This window comes from Leptodactylus fuscus, chromosome 1 (genome assembly GCF_031893055.1).
Source record: "Leptodactylus fuscus isolate aLepFus1 chromosome 1, aLepFus1.hap2, whole genome shotgun sequence".
Taxonomy (NCBI): domain Eukaryota; kingdom Metazoa; phylum Chordata; class Amphibia; order Anura; family Leptodactylidae; genus Leptodactylus; species Leptodactylus fuscus.
In genome coordinates this window covers 101,672,162-101,691,283 of record NC_134265.1, presented here as the reverse complement: position 1 = coordinate 101,691,283, position 19,122 = coordinate 101,672,162, and the positions used below count along the sequence as shown (strand labels likewise).

At 46.9% G+C, this 19,122-nt stretch overlaps 1 protein-coding gene across 1 annotated transcript in view; it reads left to right on the top strand.

The window, feature by feature from the left end:
* The window catches only part of STX2 (syntaxin 2), a 55,300-nt gene that overhangs the window by 18,202 nt on the left and 17,976 nt on the right, over nucleotides 1–19,122 (top strand). The window contains exon 2 of the mRNA XM_075275046.1: nucleotides 8,034–8,111. Within this exon, the coding sequence (XP_075131147.1) occupies nucleotides 8,034–8,111 (78 nt within the window). The remainder of the gene's footprint in view (nucleotides 1–8,033; nucleotides 8,112–19,122) is intronic.

The following is a 19,122-nucleotide window of genomic DNA, read 5'->3' as shown; positions in this document are numbered from 1 at the left end:
ATTCCCAGTCAGACAATGGCACTATATGGCAGTAGCAAAAATAGTGGGTGTATATAGCCCCAATTCTATTGCTAGGGGACTTGCAGGGTATTTCTGAGGTGAAGGTGGGGGGGGGCACACCGTTGGAACGGGGATTTGGGGTGTATATATGGGGTATACGGGAATACACTGTCAGTGTATTCCATTCAGGATCCTGGGAAAGCTGGGTTGCGGCGATTGAGCCAGTCAGTGCCACGTTACACTGACAAGCTTCTCCCTGGAATTTAGCTCTTATAAGAGCTGTTGGTTGTCTTCTCCTTCCTATCCTAGCCTGTCCCTGCCTACCCAGAATCTAACCCCTAGCTAACTGGACGGAAACCTCCGTCCCCGGTGAATTGCAAGCTCAGAATGACGCGAAGCTGGGCGTCGCTGTTCTTTTAAATTAGGGGTCACATGTTTTCGGCAGCCAATGGGTTTTTCCTACTTTTTTCAACGTCACCGGTGTCGTAGTTCCTGTCCCACCTACCCTGCGCTGTTATTGGAGCAAAAAAGGCGCCAGGGAAGGTGGGAGGGGAATCGAGTAATGGCGCACTTTACCACGCGGTGTTCGATTCGAACATGTCGAACAGCCTAATATCCGATCGAACATGAGTTCGATAGAACACTGTTCGCTCATCTCTAATTAATAACTCAAATACTGCCAGAAAATCAAAAGTTGTTGGAAAATTTAGTTACGCTTTAAGGGCTAGTTCACACGTGAACTGCCCGCGCGGGTTTTGACACAGAGAGAGACGCGGCGAGCCGCGTCTCTCTCTTGTCAAAACCTGCCCGCCGCGACCATCGCTGTCGCGGCTTAACCCTCTGCTGTCGGCTCAAATGAATGAGCCGACATAGGAGGGAGCTGCCGGGGGCGGAAGCCGCGCGGCTGAGCCTGCGCGGCTTCCGCCTGAAGAAAGGACATGTCCTTTCTTTTCTCCGCTAGCAGCAGCTCGCCGCTAGCGGAGAACAGAAGCCCGGCGGTCTCCAATGACCACCATTATAAGGGGAGGTTTTGGACGCGAAATCCGCTGTCAAAAACCTCCCCTTATACTCACGTGTGAACTAGCCCTAATACATCTCTTAAAAAGCTCCCAAAAAACAGCGTGGCTTAAAATCATTCATTAATACCAATTGAGGTAAGATGCCCAATTAACTGTGATTTTGATTTAGGCCATAATCATCCACCCCAATTAGGAGCCAACTAATCTGAAAAATTTAGAAACCCAAACGAATTTGTAGTAGGCAAACTGTTCAATGCTCATTAGTGGCCCAATATACAGTATAATGCTTTCGCCAGTGGCCTCACACAAACCGTACAAATGGCCACCCTGATGGCTAACCATTCTGCTCACTGAATTCAATCAGTGGATAGAGCGAGTGTCGATACAGGCAGCAGAGTGTTCTGTGCTTGATGGCTTAAAGGGGCTCTATCAGCAAAATCATGCTGCTAGAGCCCCACATATGCGTGCATAGCCTTTAAAAAGGCTATTCAGGCACCGTAAAAGTTATATTAAACTACCCCCCCCCCCCCCCGTTTTAAAATAATAACCTAAAAAAGAATGTGCTCTACTTACCGAACGTGCACCCTGGGCGGGCATTCAGGGTGTGTCTTCATCTTCATCCCCGCCTCTTCTTCCTCCGATGTCCTCCGGTCCTGTCTTCCTCCAGCGCTCGCGAACGGCCAGTGATAGCCGGGGCGCATGCGCAGTAGCCGTAGTAGAAGCCGCATGCTACTGCGCATGCACCCAGGCCGTTTTTTCATATCGGTGTCCGCGAGCGCTGGAAGAAGACTGGACCGGAAGACATCGGAGGAAGAAGAGGCGGGGATGAAGACACACCCAAAATGCCCGCCCAGCGTGCACGATCCGTAAGTAGAGCACATTCTTTTTTAGGTTATTTTTTTAAAACTGTAAAACGGGGGGGGTAGTTTAATATAACATTACCGATGCCTGAATAGCCTTTTTAAAGGCTATTCACGCATATGTGGGGCTCTAGCAGCATGATTTTGCTGATAGAGCCACTTTAAAGAGGCAGTTTGGTGGTGGGCTAGCCACAAATGGTGCCGACTAAAAAGCTTCTTTTTTTTTTTTCTTTCACTATCAGAATGTCTTTGGAGTGTGGGAAGAAACCCACGCAAACACGGGGAGAACATACAAACTCCTTGCAGATGTTGTCTTTCGCAGGATTTGAACCAAGGACTCCAGTGCTGCAAGGCTAAAGTGCTAACCACTGAGCCACCGTGCTGCCAAGGCTAAAAAGTTTCTATCGCTATTTAGCGCTATTCGAGCATTTATGGGATCAGCTTGGATGACTATTTCGGCAACCTATGAGTGTGTGTGACCTATCAGCTCAGCTGCAACATCTTTGGGCAAATGTGCTGCAGGATACCATACGAAACCTGTATTTCTCCATACCCAAACAAATATCGTCTTCTATCCAGGCTAGAGGCGACCTAACAGGGTACCAGAGCTTCCTTACAATTGTTCATCTGTCCCCAATAAACTTATATTTTTGCTGTAATATTGTAATCACTTCTGTTTATCATTATATCCATACATAAAAAGTTTCATTCCAGGGGCAACACGGTGGCTCAGTGGTTAGCACTGCAGCCTTGCAGCGCTGGAGTCTTGGGTTCAAATCCTGCCAGGAACAACATCTGCAAGGAGTTTGTATGTTCTCCCCGTGTTTGTGTGGATTTACTCCCATTCTACAGAGACATACTGATGGGAAAAAAAATGTACATTGTGATCACTAAATGGGGCTCACAATCTACATTAAAAAAAAAAAAAAAAAAAGAAAAGTTTCATTCCATCCCAACAACTCCTTGGAGCAATATTTTTTTCAATGAGTGTATATATTTCAGTGGATTATCCAGCAGTGACAATTTGCTATCTTTAAAAGGACACTGTGAAAATGTATGTGTGTTTTATGTAACAGCTTTTATGACATAAAGCGTAAAGTGTTTTTTTTTTTTTTTTTTTTTTTTTTTTTTTGTTCCGTTCTCCATTCCTCATGGAATAAATCACTGCCTCAGTGGTGGTTGTGACGGAATATAAGAAATTATGGAAAAGTTTATTTTTATACACCAATACTCAAAGGTGTTTTCTTTCAGTCATGATTTCCATCTTGTTGATTGTAAGCTACATGCGGCTTTTGGCTTGCACAGACACGACCAGAATCTGCATTTCCCAGTGACACATTTAGATGAGGCCTTGGGGAAGTACATTCCATTTACTAACCCGCACTTCACTTTCTTCCAGCTGTTTTTGTTCTGTTTTATTTCACTTGTCAAATGCAGCAACTCAAAGTTAGACTGTTAAAAAAAAAAAAAAATCCATTTGAGAGGATCTGTATATACTACGAGGCCGAAAAAATCCCCATTCTATTCTGATCACCCAACACTGATGATATGGGTAAGGTAGCTCAGTAGCAGCAATGGTGCGGATCCAACCAGAGACAGGGATACAAAACTATAGCAAAACAGGTTTTGTTTTGTTTTTAGGAAAAAATGCAAAATTAAATAAACCTTCACATCAGGCACAGAACAAGCAAAATAGAACAAAGCCTAAATGTCAAAGAAAACCCTGCTCATCCGAGCTCTAAGTCTAAGGGTGCGTTCACACTACCGTCAGTATCCGACAGTTAGTGTCCGCTGCTAATGTCCGTTCAAAATCTTGCACGGACATTAGCAGCGGACACTAGCTGTGTCCGTGACATTTTTCATTCACTTAAATGGACATCGAGTGCGTTGTTTTACACTCCGTGTCTGTCCTTAAGTGTCCGTTCCTAAAGATGTCCGACTTTTCAAGCGGACAGCAAAACCCGACATGTAGGTTTTTTCTGTCCGCTTGAAAAGTCGGCCATCTTTACAAACGGACAGTTAAGGACAGACACGGACTGTAAAACAACGCACCCGATCGCCAGTTAAATGAATGAAAAATGTCACGGACACAGCTAGTGTCCGCTGCTAATGTCCGTGCGAGATTTTGAATGGACATTAGCAGCGGACACTACCTGTCGGACACTGACGGTAGTGTGAACGCCCCCTAACAGTAACAAAAACTAACTATACGTGTGGCTTACTACTAGCCACACAAAGAAATCAAAAATAGTACAGTCTCCCCAGACTCTGTGTTATAGGACAGACCCAGGCGCCTACTCTCACTCCCAGGATCTGTGCTGAAGTTTCGGCTCTGCACCCTTTTATGGGCCAGTAATGAGCCCAGGACCCACTCCTGGACTGAGGCCTACTCAAGACCTGCACTGGATGACACATGTCAGATACCTTGGGCTGATATCTTGGTACTCCAGCACTCTGCCTGTCACCTTTTCATAATATATACTATGTGTATAAAAGGAAGGAGAGTTGCTGATGGAACGTTCTCTCCTGTTGAATTGAGGCTTTTTTTCAGAGTAATCTCAAAAGTAGCAGTCAGAACAGTGTGGAGTGAGTGGAGCAGAGCCTAATAGGTCCTTTATAAGTGCCCATGATCAGAAATGTCCCTGATAGCATGCACTGCAATTGCGTCTCTACTGTGTGAGACCCTGTGGCTATGGAACCCACTCTGCTTCCAGAAGAGCGCCATGTTAAAACTGTACAGACTGAGAATAACAAAGTTGTAGATAGTAATTAAAGATCCTTATTGTCTCTCTGATTCATTCTCGCCTTGACTACTCTAACTTCCTTCCAATTTTTTTTCACCTTAATAAACTCTCCCCTTCACAATCTATTCTGAAAGCAGCGACCAGGCTCATCTATCAGTCTAGACCAGGGGTGCTCACACTTTTTCAGCGTTTGAGCTACTTTATTAGCTGACCAAGGCAAAAGATCTACTAGGGCGGGGCCGGGGTGGGCCTGTGGGCGGGGCCATGCAGATCTTGAGAGCAGGAGACAGCGGCGTTCTATGGCCACTCAGGGATCCCTGGTGTCTGTTTGTTCACAGCGCAGGCTGAGAGTTATCTCTGGACACTGGCAGGCTGGGGCTGCGGCAGCCCTGCCTGCCAGGGTCCGGAGATGACTCTCAGCCTGCACTGTGAACAAGCAGACATCGGGGATCCCTGTATCCCATGATCGACCCATACGTCCTTTGCGATCTACCAGTAGATCGCGATCGACGTATTGGGCACCCCTGGTCTAGATACTACAGCAATGCCTCCGGTCTGTGTCAGTCACTACATTGGCTGCCTATTCATTACAGAATACAATATAAACTTATCACCCTTATCCACAAGGCTCTCCATAATTCTGCACCTTCCTACATTTCCTCCCTCATCTCTATCACCCAACCTGTGCTCCCCATTCACTTAAGGACTTAAGACTATCAGAACCTCCCACACTTGTATACACTCTTCTCCCGAGTTGCACCATTTCTCTGGAATGCTCTATCCTGGACAATCAGATTAACTCCCAATTTCTACAGCTTCAAGCGCAAACTAAAGACACATCTTCTTAGACTGGCCTATCACAATTCCTAATGTAAACCCTTCTGTAGTTAGAATCCCTAAAAAGAACCCTCTTCTGTTCACGTTCTCGCATTACCCCACATGATATGATGCCGTATCAGAAAGTAACTTTATATGTCCAGGCAGCATCTGCACATTAAAGGACACAACTGGTGACAGCTCGTACAGCTTTTTTTTATTTGTAATGAAAGTAACTGTAACTAATGTATAAACAATGTGACCTCCGATGCCGCCCCTGCAACCTTTTGTCACCCCCACTACTTCATAGATTGTAAGCTCTTGCGAATAGGGCCTCAATTCCCTTGTGAATTGACTATTTCTCTTTAATGTATCTTATATATTATTTGGCCCCTTTACTTTCAGTGCTGCAAACTCCCTCCGTTCAGTTCAGTGAGGATCTATGAATGATCCAATGTTGTCCTAAATGACTGATGATGATAAATAGAATCCACCTGTGTGTAATAAAGTCTCCGTATAAATGCACCTGCTCTGTGATAGGCTCAGGGTTCTGTTTAAAGCACAGAGAGCATCATGAAGACCAAGGAACACACCATGCAGGTCCAAGATACTGTTGTGGAAAAGTTTAAAGCCTGATTTGGAAACAAAAAGATTTCCCAAGCTTTAAACGTCCCAAGGAGCACTGTGCAAGCAATCATATTGAAATGGAAGGAGTATCAGACCACTGCAAACCTACCAAGACATGACCGTCCCTCTAAACTTTCACCTCAAACAAGGAGAAGACTGATCAGAGATGCAGCCAAGAGGCCCATGATCACTCTGGATGAACTGCAGAGATCTACAGCTGAGATGGGAGAGTCTGTCTATAGGACAACAATCAGTCATACACTGCACAAATCTGGCCTTTATGGAAGAGTGGGAAGAAAGCCGTTTATCAAAGATATCCATAAAAAGTCTCATTTAAAGTTTGCCACAAGCCACCTGAGAGACACCAAACATGTGGAAGAAGGTGCTCTGGTCAGATGAAACCAAAATCCAACTTTTTGGCCACAAAGCAAAACAATATGTTTGGCATAAAAGCAACACAGCTCATCACCCTGAACACACCATCCCCACTGTCAAACATGGTGGTGGCAGCATCACGGTTTGGGCCTGCTTTTCTTCAGCAGGGACAGGGAAGATGGATGGAGCCAAATACAGGACCATTCTGTAAGAAAACCTGTTGGAGTCTGCAAAAGACCTGAGACTCGGACGCAGATTTATCTTCTAACAAGACAATGATCCAGAACATAAAACAAAATCTACAATGGAATGGTTCACAAATAACACATATCCAGGTGTTAGAATGGCCAAATCAAAGTCCAGACCTAGATCCAAGCGAGAATCTGTGGAAAGAGCTGAAACCTGCTGTTCACAAACGCTCTCCATCCAACCTCACTGAGCTCCAGCTGTTTTGCAAGGAAGAATTTCAGTCTCTCAATGTGCAAAACTGATAGAGACAAACCCCAAGCGACTTGCAGCTGTAATCGCAGCAAAAGGTGGCGCTACAAAGTATTAACGCAAGGGGGCAGAATATTTTAAATTGTTAAAGTTTCAAATATCCAATACATTTTGTTCCATTTCACAATTATGTCCCACTCTTTGTGGATTCTTCCCCCCAAAATTAAAATTTTATATCTTTGTTTGAAGCCTGAAATGTGGCAAAGGTTGAAAAATTCAAGGGGGCTGAATACTTTCGCAAGGCACTGTACAGTATGTGTCCAGGAGAACCGTATATCAGCAGCAGTCTTATGGTAGAAACACACTATGTATCTGAATGCAGCTATAGTCTTAGGCCACTGGAACTTTTATTCCAATGTGAAATTGCGTTCACATGATCCGGTTTTGCACAAAACAAACTCTGCATCTTTTTGTGTAAAAACATACCGTTAAACAGAATAATGTCCCATAATGGTCTCTGCACACAGTATTATATCCTATAGTGGCCCCTTCACACAATATTATGATTCATAGCAGCCCCTGCACACGGTATTATGTCCCATAGTGGCCCCTCCGCACAGTATAATAATCCAACTTTTATAATATTCCAATTTTTGCCACTCGCTATCTATTATACTATGGGGTCTCTTCAGATCTCAGAGTATACTAAGTGGAGCCCTGGAGGAGTACATTAAACATAAAAAATACAATGCTGCTTTTTTCCATTCATTTCTATGGGGAGCGCTCACATGCCGGCTCCCATAGAAATGAATGGGAAGTGTCCGGCAGCCCTGCTGTAACGCCGGCGTGTACGGCTCTGATACACGCTGGCGTTCCGTAGTGTCAATGCACCCTAACATTGTTTGTTTTTGTTTGTTTTTTTTATGTTTGATCTCTTCCCCTGGGGCTCCACTTATTATACTCTGGGGTCTGAAGAGACCCCACTGTATAAAAATAGCAGTTTTGTTCCGGCCATGTTTGGTCCGATCGAAACAGCTGGGTGAGAACTTGTGCTGCCTGAGCCAGGGAAGTAAGCCTCGTTGCCAGATTTTATAGCACCTCTGTGAATGGTTACACTATTTTGTTAAGCTTTTCATTTATTTTGTTTTACACAGGCTAAAGCGTCTGAAGAAGATGGAGATTCAGTTGTTGTTATTGAGAAGGAGCAGTTTATGGATGACTTTTTCCATCAGGTAGGAAGGAAGGAGCTTTCATCTTTGCTACATTAGTTAATAAATTTACATTAGTCGTGTCAATGTATTATACTTCGTGGGTGTGGAAGGGTTATGGCTTCCCTAGGCCAGTTCATTAAATTAATTCAAATCTTCCCTCCCAAAAGTTCCTGGAGGCTCCTTAAAAAGTTACAACCTCCTGGAAGAGCAGGGAAATCTAGGCTGCTGAGATAGCAGACACTTTGTATTTGAATTGGGTAATTTATGTCTGAAAAGGAGGCATGGTGAGGAGACTTAGTTCCCCGTAGAGGGGGCATGACAATGTCCCTGAAAGGGATGTATACACACCCACAGAGGGTTTAGCTTTCCCAAAATTTGCTTTTCTTGGTCAACTTGACAGCAAAATGTTATCAAGTATGATTAAAACACTGTTCACATTGCATACGTCATAGCTGACATTGCTTTATTAATGTGATTGTATTATTCAAGACAACACTTTTTGAAAATGCATTCCGAGCAAACAGAGGATTTTGCCAGAAAACGTTAAGGCTTTTCTTTGTATTATAGAGTGGAAGGGATTTGTATAAGATGGCTCTTCATTTATGGTTTGCAGAAACTGGTCTTCAGCCATGATAGACCATTTGGACAGAGATTGTCTATGAGACAACCCCTTTCCACCGCATGCTGTGATAGTACTGTATGTTTCCCACAAGCTATAGTGCTTTCACTGCCAGAGTTAATGAATAGAGATGAGCGAACACTAAAATGTTCGAGGTTCGAAATTCGATTCGAACAGCCGCTCAATGTTCGTGTGTTCGAACGGGTTTCGAACCCCATTATAGTCTATGGGGAACAGATACTCGTTAAGGGGGAAACCCAAATCCGTGTCTGGAGGGTCACCAAGTCCACTATGACACCCCAGGAAATGATGCCAACACCTCTGGAATGACACTGGGACAGCAGGGGAAGCATGTCTGGGGGCATCTAACACACCAAAGACCCTCTATTACCCCAACATCACAGCCTAACAACTACACACTTTACACACTCAATACCACCTCTCTGACAGTAGGAAAACACCTTGAAACATGTGTATTTGGCACTTGCAGTGAGGAGAGCTTGTCACCAGCAGTGAATTTGGCCCTTGTAGTAAGTTGAGGTTGGCACCAACATTTGTTTTGAAAATCAGGGTGGATTGAGCCTCTAACCAGCAGAGTTTGGGCAAATTCATGGTGGAGGGAGCCTCTAAAAACCCCAGTTTGGACCAATTCATGGTGGAGGGAGCCTCTAACCAGCCCAGTTTGGGCAAATTCATGGTGGAGGAAGCCTCTAAAAAACCCAGTTTGGACCAATTCATGGTGGAGGGAGCCTCTAACCAGCCCAGTTTGGGCAAATTCATGGTGGAGGGAGCCTCTAACCAGCCCAGTTTGGACCAATTAATGGTGGAGGGAGCCTCTAACCAGCCCAGTTTGGACCAATTAATGGTGGAGGGAGCCTCTAACCACCCCAGTTTGGACCAATTCATGGTGGAGGGAGCCTCTAAACAGCCCAGTTTGGGCAAATTCATGGTGGAGGGAGCCTCTAACCAGCCCAGTTTGGACCAATTAATGGTGGAGGGAGCCTCTAAACAGCCCAGTTTGGACCAATTAATGGTGGAGGGAGCCTCTAACCAGCCCAGTTTGGACCAATTAATGGTGGAGGGAGCCTCTAACCAGCCCAGTTTGGACCAATTAATGGTGGAGGGAGCCTCTAACCAGCCCAGTTTGGACCAATTAATGGTGGAGGGAGCCTCTAAACAGCCAAGTTTTGGGAAATTCATGGTGGAGGGAGCCTCTAACCAGCCCAGTTTGGACCAATTCATGGTGGAGGGAGCCTCTAAACAGCCCAGTTTGGGCAAATTCATGGTGGAGGGAGCCTCTAAAAAACCCAGTTTGGACCAATTCATGGTGGAGGGAGCCTCTAATTAGCCCAGTTTGGACCAATTAATTGTGGAGGGAGCCTCTAACCAGCCCAGTTTGGACCAATTAATGGTGGAGGGAGCCTCTAACCACCCCAGTTTGGGCAAATTCATGGTGGAGGGAGCCTCTAACCAGCCCAGTTTGGACCAATTAATGGTGGAGGGAGCCTCTAAACAGCCAAGTTTTGGGAAATTCATGGTGGAGGGAGCCTCTAACCAGCCCAGTTTGGGCAAATTCATGGTGGAGGGAGCCTCTAACCACCCCAGTTTGGACCAATTAATGGTGGAGGGAGCCTCTAAACAGCCAAGTTTTGGGAAATTCATGGTGGAGGGAGCCTCTAACCAGCCCAGTTTGGACCAATTCATGGTGGAGGGAGCCTCTAAACAGCCCAGTTTGGGCAAATTCATGGTGGAGGGAGCCTCTAAAAAACCCAGTTTGGACCAATTCATGGTGGAGGGAGCCTCTAATTAGCCCAGTTTGGACCAATTAATTGTGGAGGGAGCCTCTAACCAGCCCAGTTTGGACCAATTAATGGTGGAGGGAGCCTCTAACCAGCCCAGTTTGGGCAAATTCATGGTGGAGGGAGCCTCTAACCAGCCCAGTTTGGACCAATTAATGGTGGAGGGAGCCTCTAAACAGCCAAGTTTTGGGAAATTCATGGTGGAGGGAGCCTCTAACCAGCCCAGTTTGGACCAATTCATGGTGGAGGGAGCCTCTAACCAGCCCAGTTTGGACCAATTAATGGTGGAGGGAGCCTCTAACCACCCCAGTTTGGGCAAATTCATGGTGGAGGGAGCCTCTAACCAGCCCAGTTTGGACCAATTCATGGTGGAGGGAGCCTCTAACCACCCCAGTTTGGGCAAATTCATGGTGGAGGGAGCCTCTAAACAGCCCAGTTTGGGCAAATTCATGGTGGAGGGAGCCTCTAACCAGCCCAGTTTGGACCAATTAATGGTGGAGGGAGCCTCTAAACAGCCAAGTTTTGGGAAATTCATGGTGGAGGGAGCCTCTAACCAGCCCAGTTTGGACCAATTCATGGTGGAGGGAGCCTCTAAACAGCCAAGTTTTGGGAAATTCATGGTGGAGGGAGCCTCTAAAAAACCCAGTTTGGACCAATTCATGGTGGAGGGAGCCTCTAATTAGCCCAGTTTGGACCAATTAATTGTGGAGGGAGCCTCTAACCAGCCCAGTTTGGACCAATTAATGGTGGAGGGAGCCTCTAACCACCCCAGTTTGGGCAAATTCATGGTGGAGGGAGCCTCTAACCAGCCCAGTTTGGACCAATTAATGGTGGAGGGAGCCTCTAAACAGCCAAGTTTTGGGAAATTCATGGTGGAGGGAGCCTCTAACCAGCCCAGTTTGGACCAATTCATGGTGGAGGGAGCCTCTAAACAGCCCAGTTTGGGCAAATTCATGGTGGAGGGAGCCTCTAACCAGCCCAGTTTGGACCAATTAATGGTGGAGGGAGCCTCTAACCAGCCCAGTTTGGACCAATTAATGGTGGAGGGAGCCTCTAAACAGCCAAGTTTTGGGAAATTCATGGTGGAGGGAGCCTCTAACCAGCCCAGTTTGGACCAATTCATGGTGGAGGGAGCCTCTAAACAGCCCAGTTTGGGCAAATTCATGGTGGAGGGAGCCTCTAAAAAACCCAGTTTGGACCAATTCATGGTGGAGGGAGCCTCTAATTAGCCCAGTTTGGACCAATTAATTGTGGAGGGAGCCTCTAACCAGCCCAGTTTGGACCAATTAATGGTGGAGGGAGCCTCTAAAAAACCCAGTTTGGACCAATTCATGGTGGAGGGAGCCTCTAATTAGCCCAGTTTGGACCAATTAATTGTGGAGGGAGCCTCTAACCAGCCCAGTTTGGACCAATTAATGGTGGAGGGAGCCTCTAACCACCCCAGTTTGGACCAATTCATGGTGGAGGGAGCCTCTAACCACCCCAGTTTGGACCAATTCATGGTGGAGGGAGCCTCTAAACAGCCCAGTTTGGGCAAATTCATGGTGGAGGGAGCCTCTAACCAGCAGAGTTGGGGGAAATCAGGGTGGAGGGAGCCTAGTATTAGCAGAATTGTGCAACGCTTATGGTGGATGAGTATGAGGATGCGGAGGAATTGGAGAGGTTGAGTACAGACATGGAGTTTCATGTTGGGGTGCTTTACACAGGTGGGCACAAAAATGACGGCTCTACCCAGTGGTGGTTCATTTTTATCAAAGTGAGCCGGTCGGCACTCTCAGCTGACAGACGGGTGCGCTTGTCAGTGATGATGCCACCGGCTGCACTGAACACCCTCTCAGATAGGACGCTGGCGGCAGGACAGGACAGCACCTCCAAGGCATATAGGGCAAGTTCAAGCCACAGGTCCAACTTCGACACCCAATACGTGTAGGGCGCAGAGGGGTCGGAGAGGACAGGGCTGTGGTCGGAAAGGTATTCCCGCAACATGCGCCTATACTTCTCACGCCTGGTGACACTAGGACCCTCCGTGGCGGCACTTTGGCGAGGGGGTGCCATCAAGGTGTCCCAGACCTTAGACAGTGTGCCCCTCGTTTGTGTGGACCGGTGAGAACTTGGTTGCCTACTGGAGGAACTGCCCTCCCTGCCGCCAACGTCACATGCTGGAAACATCTCCATCATATTCTGCACCAATTGCCTGTGGCAAGCATTGATGCGATTGGCCCTCCCCTCTACCGGAATAAAAGACGAGATGTTGTTTTTATACCGGGGGTCAAGGATAGCAAAGATCCAGTACTGGTTGTCCTCCATGATTTTGACAATACGCTTGTCGGTTGTAAAGCACCCCAACATGAACTCAGCCATGTCTGCCACAGTGTTAGTTGGCATGACTCCTCTGGCCCCACCGGAAAGTTCAATCTCCATTTCCTCCTCATCCTCCATGTCTACCCATCCGCGCTGCAACAATGGGACGATTCGAAGTTGCCCGGAAGCCTCCTGTATCACCATCACATCATCGGACAACTCTTCTTCCTCCTCCTCCTCCTCCTCCTCCTCCATTAAACGCAGTGAAGCGGACAGATGTGTGGACCTACTCTCCAGCTGTGACGGATCGGATGCTATCCCTAACTCCTCTGTGTGATCTGAGTTATCCCTGATGTCAATCAGGGATTCTCTCAGAACACACAAGAGCGGGATTGTAAGGCTCACCATCGCATCCTCAGAGCTCACCCTCCTTGTGGACTCCTCAAAGACCCGTAGGATGTCACAAAGGTCTCTCATCCATGGCCACTCATGGATGTGAAACTGAGGCAGCTGACTTTGTGGCACCCTAGGGTTTTGTAGCTGGTATTCCATCAAAGGTCTCTGCTGCTCAACCACTCTATTCAACATCTGAAACGTTGAGTTCCAGCGTGTGGGGACGTCGCACAAAAGCCGGTGTTGTGGCACATGCAGGCGTTGCTGGAGAGATTTTAAGCTAGCAGCGGCTACTGTCGACTTGCGAAAGTGGGCGCACATGCGCCGCACTTTCACCAGTAGCTCTGGAACATTGGGGTAGCTCTTTAGGAAACGTTGCACCACTAGGTTGAAGACGTGGGCCAGGCATGGAACATGTTGGAGTCCGGCAAGCTCCAGAGCTGCTACCAGGTTCCGGCCGTTATCACAAACGACCATGCCTGGGCCCAGGTGCAGCGGCTCAAACCATATTGCCGTCTCATCGAGGAGGGCATCCCTCACCTCGGAGGCAGTGTGCTGTCTGTCCCCCAAGCTGATCAGCTTCAGCACAGCCTGCTGACGTCTACCAACGCCAGTGCTGCAACGTTTCCAACTCGTAGCTGGGGTCAATCTAACAGCGGAGGAGGAGGCGGTGGCGGAGGAGGAGGCGGTGGCGGAGGAGGAGGCGGTAGAGGAGGAGGAGGAGGGGGGTGTTCTTCTCGTGTCCCTGCCAGGAATGTTAGGCGGGGAGACGAGGTACACCGGGCCAGTTTGGGAAGCAGTCCCAGCCTCAACTACATTCACCCAGTGTGCCGTCAGTGAAATGTAGCGTCCCTGTCCGCATGCACTTGTCCACGCGTCGGTGGTCAAGTGGACCTTTGTGCAAAGCGCGGAACTAAGGGCCCGCCTGATGTTGAGTGACACGTGCTGGTGCAAGGCGGGGACGGCACACCGGGAGAAGTAGTGACGGCTAGGGACGGCATAGCGAGGTGCCGCAGTTGCCATCAGGTCCAGGAAGGCGGGAGTTTCAACAAGCCGGAACGCCAACATCTCCTGGGCCAGCAGTTTAGCGATGTTGGCGTTCAAGGCTTGCGCGTGTGGGTGGTTAGCAGTGTATTTCTGCCGCCGCTCCAATGTCTGAGAGATGGTGGGTTGTTGTAAAGAAACGCCTGATGGTGCCTTTGATGGTGCAGGAGAAGGAGATAAGACAGGACCAGGGGAGGATGAGGTAGAAGTCAACAAAGTGGCGGAGGCAGATGAAGTGGTGTCCTGGCTCGTCCTCTGGAGTGCATCGCCAGCACAGTCAGCAGTGGCAGTGGCAGAGGCAGAGGCAGAGGCAGTGGCAGTGGCGTGAACGGCAGTCGGCCTTTGTCCTGCCGTTGCTGCCTGCCACTGATTCCAGTGCTTGGATTCCAAATGACGGCGCATTGAAGTGGTGGACAGGTTGCTCTTCTCAGAGCCCCTAATCAATTTCGAGAGGCAAATTGTGCAGACAACACTATATCTGTCCTCGGCGCATTCCTTGAAAAAACTCCACACCTTCGAGAAACGTGCCCTCGAGGTGGGAGTTTTTCGGGGCTGGGTACGAACTGGAACATCTTGGGAGATTCCGGGTGTGGCCTGGCTTCGCCTAAGCTGCTGACCTCTGCCTCTGCCTCTAGCTACCCTTTTTGGTGCTGCACCTGCCTCAACATCCACACTACTTTCCCCGCTTGACATCCCCCCTGTCCAGGTCGGGTCAGTGTCCTCATCATCCACCACTTCCTCTTCCAACTCCTGTCTCATCTCCTCCTCCCGCACAATGCGCCGGTCAACTGGATGCCCTGACGGCAACTGCGTCACATCATCGTCGATGAGGGTGGGTTGCTGGTCATCCACCACCAAATCGAACGGAGATGGAGGAGACTCTAGTGTTTGAGCATCTGGATACAGATGCTCCTCTGTTAGGTTCGTGGAATCGTGACGTGGAGAGGCAGGTTGAGGGACAATGAAAGGAGCGGAGAACAGCTCTGGGGAGCAGGGACAGTTTGGGTTATTGTTCTGTAAAGCTTCGGAATTTTGGGAGGAAGGAAGACAAGACTGTTGGGTAATAGGAGGAGAGGAGGCAGAGTCTGACTGGCTGCTGGACAATGTGCTGTAAGCGTTCTCTGACAGCCATTGCAAGACCTGTTCCTGGTTCTCGGGCCTACTAAGGTTTGTACCCTGCAGTTTAGTTAATGTGGCAAGCAACCCTGGCACTGTGGAGTGGCGCAATGCTTGCTGCCCCACAGGAGTAGGCACAGGACGCCCTGTGGCTTCACTGCTACCTTGCTCCCCAGAACCATTCCCCCGACCTCGCCCACGGCCTCGTCCACGTCCCTTTCCGGGAGCCTTGCGCATTTTGAATTCCTAGTTAGAAATTGGCACTGTATACCAGTAGTAAAAATTGTGGGTGCACGTAACCCCAATATATTCTTTGAATTCCCAGTCAGAAACTGGCACTATATGGCAGTAGCAAGAAATGAGGGTATTTGTATTCCCAATATACTCTTTGAATTCCCAGTCAGACAATGGCACTGTATACCAGTAGTAAAAATTGTGGGTGCACGTAACCCCAATATATTCTTTGAATTCCCAGTCAGACACTGGCACTATATGGCAGTAGCAAGAAATGAGGGTATTTGTATTCCCAATATACTCTTTGAATTCCCAGTCAGACAATGGCACTGTATACCAGTAGTAAAAATTGTGGGTGCACGTAACCCCAATATATTCTTTGAATTACCAGTCAGAAACTGGCACTATATGGCAGTAGCAAGAAATGAGGGTATTTATAACCCCAATATATTCTTTGAATTCCCAGTCAGACAATGGCACTGTATACCAGTAGTAAAAATTGTGGGTGCACGTAACCCCAATATATTCTTTGAATTCCCAGTCAGAAACTGGCACTATATGGCAGTAGCAAGAAATGAGGGTATTTGTATTCCCAATATACTCTTTGAATTCCCAGTCAGACAATGGCACTGTATACCAGTAGTAAAAATTGTGGGTGCACGTAACCCCAATATATTCTTTGAATTACCAGTCAGAAACTGGCACTATATGGCAGTAGCAAGAAATGAGGGTATTTATAACCCCAATATATTCTTTGAATTCCCAGTCAGACAATGGCACTGTATACCAGTAGTAAAAATTGTGGGTGCACGTAACCCCAATATATTCTTTGAATTCCCAGTCAGAAACTGGCACTATATGGCAGTAGCAAGAAATGAGGGTATTTGTATTCCCAATATACTCTTTGAATTCCCAGTCAGACAATGGCACTGTATACCAGTAGTAAAAATTGTGGGTGCACGTAACCCCAATATATTCTTTGAATTCCCAGTCAGACACTGGCACTATATGGCAGTAGCAAGAAATGAGGGTATTTGTATTCCCAATATATTCTTTGAATTCCCAGTCAGACAATGGCACTGTATACCAGTAGTAAAAATTGTGGGTGCACGTAACCCCAATATATTCTTTGAATTACCAGTCAGAAACTGGCACTATATGGCAGTAGCAAGAAATGAGGGTATTTATAACCCCAATATATTCTTTGAATTCCCAGTCAGACAATGGCACTGTATACCAGTAGTAAAAATTGTGGGTGCACGTAACCCCAATATATTCTTTGAATTCCCAGTCAGAAACTGGCACTATATGGCAGTAGCAAGAAATGAGGGTATTTATAACCCCAATATATTCTTTGAATTCCCAGTCAGACAATGGCACTGTATACCAGTAGTAAAAATTGTGGGTGCACGTAACCCCAATATATTCTTTGAATTCCCAGTCAGAAACTGGCACTATATGGCAGTAGCAAGAAATGAGGGTATTTGTATTCCCAATATACTCTTTGAATTCCCAGTCAGACAATGGCACTGTATACCAGTAGTAAAAATTGTGGGTGCACGTAACCCCAATATATTCTTTGAATTCCCAGTCAGACACTGGCACTATATGGCAGTAGCAAGAAATGAGGGTATTTGTATTCCCAATATACTCTTTGAATTCCCAGTCAGACAATGGCACTGTATACCAGTAGTAAAAATTGTGGGTGCACGTAACCCCAATATATTCTTTGAATTACCAGTCAGAAACTGGCACTATATGGCAGTAGCAAGAAATGAGGGTATTTATAACCCCAATATATTCTTTGAATTCCCAGTCAGACAATGGCACTGTATACCAGTAGTAAAAATTGTGGGTGCACGTAACCCCAATATATTCTTTGAATTCCCAGTCAGAAACTGGCACTATATGGCAGTAGCAAGAAATGAGGGTATTTGTATTCCCAATATACTCTTTGAATTCCCAGTCAGACAATGGCACTGTATACCAGTAGTAAAAATTGTGGGTGCACGTAACCCCAATATATTCTTTGAATTCCCAGTCAGAAACTGGCACTATATGGCAGTAGCAAGAAATGAGGGTATTTGTATTCCCAATATACTCTTTGAATTCCCAGTCAGACAATGGCACTGTATACCAGTAGTAAAAATTGTGGGTGCACGTAACCCCAATATATTCTTTGAATTCCCAGTCAGACACTGGCACTATATGGCAGTAGCAAGAAATGAGGGTATTTGTATTCCCAATATATTCTTTGAATTCCCAGTCAGACAATGGCACTGTATACCAGTAGTAAAAATTGTGGGTGCACGTAACCCCAATATATTCTTTGAATTACCAGTCAGAAACTGGCACTATATGGCAGTAGCAAGAAATGAGGGTATTTGTATTCCCAATATATTCTTTGAATTCCCAGTCAGACAATGGCACTGTATACCAGTAGTAAAAATTGTGGGTGTATATAGCCCCAATTCTATTGCTAGGGAACTTGCAGGGTATTTCTGGGGTGAAGGTGGGGGGGCACACCGTTGGAACGGGTATCGGGGTATATATCGGGTATACGGGAATACACTGACAGTGTATTCCATTCAGGATCCTGGGAAAGCTGGGTTGCGGCGATTGAGCCCGTCAGTGCCACGTTACACTGACAAGCTTCTCCCTGCAATTTAGCTCTTACAAGAGCTGTTGGTTGTCTTCTCCTTCCTATCCTAGCCTGTCCCTGCCTACCCAGAATCTAAGCCCTAGCTAGCTGGACGGAAACCTCCGTCCTCGGTGAATTGCAAGCTCAGAATGACGCGAAGCTGGGCGTCGCTGTTCTTTTAAATTAGAGGTCACATGTTTTCGGCAGCCAATGGGTTTTGCCTACTTTTTTCAACGTCACCGGTGTCGTAGTTCCTGTCCCACCTACCCAGCGCTGTTATTGGAGCAAAAAAGGCGCCAGGGAAGGTGGGAGGGGAATCGAGTAATGGCGCACTTTACCACGCGGTGTTCGATTCGATTCGAACATGCCGAACAGCCTAATATCCGATCGAACATGAGTTCGATAGAACACTGTTCGCTCATCTCTATTAATGAAGTCTTGCAGATTAACCCTTTAGGTGCTGAGAGGTTCCTTCTCACACTCGCTCAGCCTCCCTGTGATACGTTTGTAAATTGCCAAGGGGTTGCCATACCAGCTTTATGCATAACTGTGGCCTCTGAGTAAGTCGGTCATGTAAGGCTGCTTTTCAGGCCCAACTAGGGGCATGGTGCATTTATTTAAATGGTATGCTGATGCTCGGCATAATGTCCCCTTCAGTGTATTGTGTCCAGTTTGATATTGAGTTTCCCGGAGAAAGACAAAAAAATGTAAACCTAATTGAGTCAGTAAAACTGAATTTGTGCAAAAAGTACCCAAAAAAACACCATGCCAAAATTTTTGTGTCTGCTCACCTGTTTTCCCATAAGAAAAAAAACCCAAAAAAACGTAAAATGGTACTAGCAAAAACTGTAGCTTGTCCCGCAAATAACAAGCTCCATGCATGAA